At 54.3% G+C, this 2040-nt stretch overlaps 1 protein-coding gene across 1 annotated transcript; it reads left to right on the forward strand.

Moving 5' to 3' along the window:
* The first annotated feature begins 412 nt into the window (after positions 1-412).
* On the forward strand, positions 413-1410 carry LOC133282445 (olfactory receptor 14A16-like). Its single transcript, XM_061478446.1, has one exon. The coding sequence runs from the start codon at positions 433-435 to the stop codon at positions 1408-1410; it is 978 nt and encodes a 325-aa protein (XP_061334430.1). The 5' UTR covers positions 413-432.
* The last annotated feature ends 630 nt before the right edge of the window (positions 1411-2040 follow it).

Raw genomic sequence — 2040 nt, forward strand, 5'->3', positions numbered from 1 at the left:
GCACACAGCCCTTTGCTTCTCAGTGTGAGAGCTCTGTGGACTGTCCTTTGAAACCGTTCTCCCCTGGTCTCAGCACAGGACAGATATTTCTTGGGCATTTAAGATCAATGTGTGTGTAGGCATCTTACAGGCAGTGCAAGTGTAAGAAGAGGGCAAATGGGAAAGGAGTGATGGACACTGAAGCTCTCTAGGCTATGTACTAAGCTGCAAAAAACTGAGACTTTTTGCCTGATGCATGTTCTCCTGATTGTATGTATGAAGAAAGCCCAGCAGTATAATGACATCACTGGTGATGACACTGAGCCTTTCCTGTCCTCCTATAATGTGCTCAGAGTCATGTGTAAACTGAACTTCTGTATCTGACACCCCTCCTGTCCTAACCTGTCACTGCCTTTTTCTCCTCTGACACTGCCCCATGCCCAGAGGCAGCAGATGTCCAACGGCAGCTCCATCACCCAGTTCCTCCTCCTGCCATTCGCAGCCACGCGGGAGCTGCAGCTCTGCCACTTCTGGCTCTTCCTGGGCATCTCCCTGGCTGCGCTCCTGGGCAACGGCCTCATCATCACCCGCACAGCCTGCGACCAGCGCCTCCACACCCCCATGTACTTCTTCCTCCTCAACCTCTCCCTGCTGGACCTGGGCTGCATCTCCACCACTGTCCCCAAATCCATGGCCAATTCCCTCTGGAACACCAGGTCCATCTCCTACACAGGTTGTGCTGCACAGCTCTTTTTCGTTGTCTTTTTCATCTCAGCAGAGTATTCTCTCCTCACTGTCATGTCCTACGACCGCTACGTGGCCATCTGCAAGCCCCTGCACTATGGGACCCTCCTGGGCAGCAGAGCTTGTGTCCACATGGCAGCAGCTGCCTGGGGCACTGGGTTTCTCAATGCTCTGCTGCACACGGCCAATACATTTTCACTGCCCCTGTGCCGAGGCAATGCTGTGGAGCAGTTCTTCTGTGAAATCCCCCAGATCCTCAAGCTCTCCTGCTCACACTCCTACCTCAGGGAAGTTGGGCTTCTTGTGGTTGGTGTGTGTTTATCATGTGGGTGTTTTCTGTTCATTGTGGGGTCCTATGTGCAGATCTTCAGGGCTGTGCTGAGGATGCCCTCTGAGCAGGGACGCCACAAAGCCTTTTCCACGTGCCTCCCTCACCTGGCTGTGCTTTCCCTCTTTGTCAACACTGCTGTCTTTGCCTACTTGAAGCCCCCCTCCATCTCCTCCCCATCCCTGGACCTGGTGGTGTCAGTGCTGTACTCGGTGGTGCCTCCAGCAGTGAATCCCCTCATCTACAGCCTGAGGAACCAGGAGCTGAAGGATGCTGTGAGGAAGCTGGTGAATGGATGGCTTTCAGCAACCATATACTGCTTCCTTTACCCTGCAAAGGGCTTCCATTGTAGGATATGAGAGGCCATGTCTTTCCTGCTTCAATTTGTGGTGATGTCTTCATGTAAATGTCAGTTTTCATCTCCTCCTGCTTAAGTAGCCACTCGTGTTGTCTGACACACAGGCTTTGTGTCAGTGGGGGTCTCTAATTGTATTTAAGTACAATAAACCATCCTGCAGAAACTTCTTCTCTGTGATATGTCCTCACATGGCAGGAATGAAGGGGAATGCAATCAGCTTTCTGGCTGCTCCAGCTCTGAGATGGCTGCTCTGTGCCTGGAGCAGGGAGGGCTCTTGGGGAGGCCAAGGGCCAGGGCTGTTGTGCTGGTGTGGGGAGATGGGATGGCATGGGGGGGGGTGCAGAGCTCTCAGGGTGTCGTGGGCAGGAGAGCAGGGGACACAGGGGTCCCTGCAGGGAACTCCCCTACAATGGCACAGGCTGGGGCTGCCTGGCTGAGAACAGCCCATGGGAAAGGTCTGGGTGGGCAGGAGCTGGACAGGAGGCAGCAAGGGAGGACAGCAGCATCGTGGGCTGTATGAGCAGGAGCACGGCAGGAGAACAAGGGAAGGGATGATCTGGAATCCTCCATCCAGGTTTCACATCCCCACTTCAGGAACGCTATTGGCAAGCAGGAGGGGGTTTAGCAACGG

Source organism: Pezoporus flaviventris, unplaced genomic scaffold (genome assembly GCF_033815535.1).
Source record: "Pezoporus flaviventris isolate CSIRO_AGI_PZ_B2104156 unplaced genomic scaffold, CSIRO_AGI_Pfla_v1 ptg000123l, whole genome shotgun sequence".
Classification (NCBI taxonomy): Eukaryota; Metazoa; Chordata; class Aves; order Psittaciformes; family Psittacidae; genus Pezoporus; species Pezoporus flaviventris.

What these genes read in the sequence shown, in the direction of transcription:
- LOC133282445 (XM_061478446.1), top strand. Translation starts at nt 433, where the DNA reads ATGTCCAACGGCAGCTCCATCACCCAGTTCCTCCTCCTGCCATTCGCA.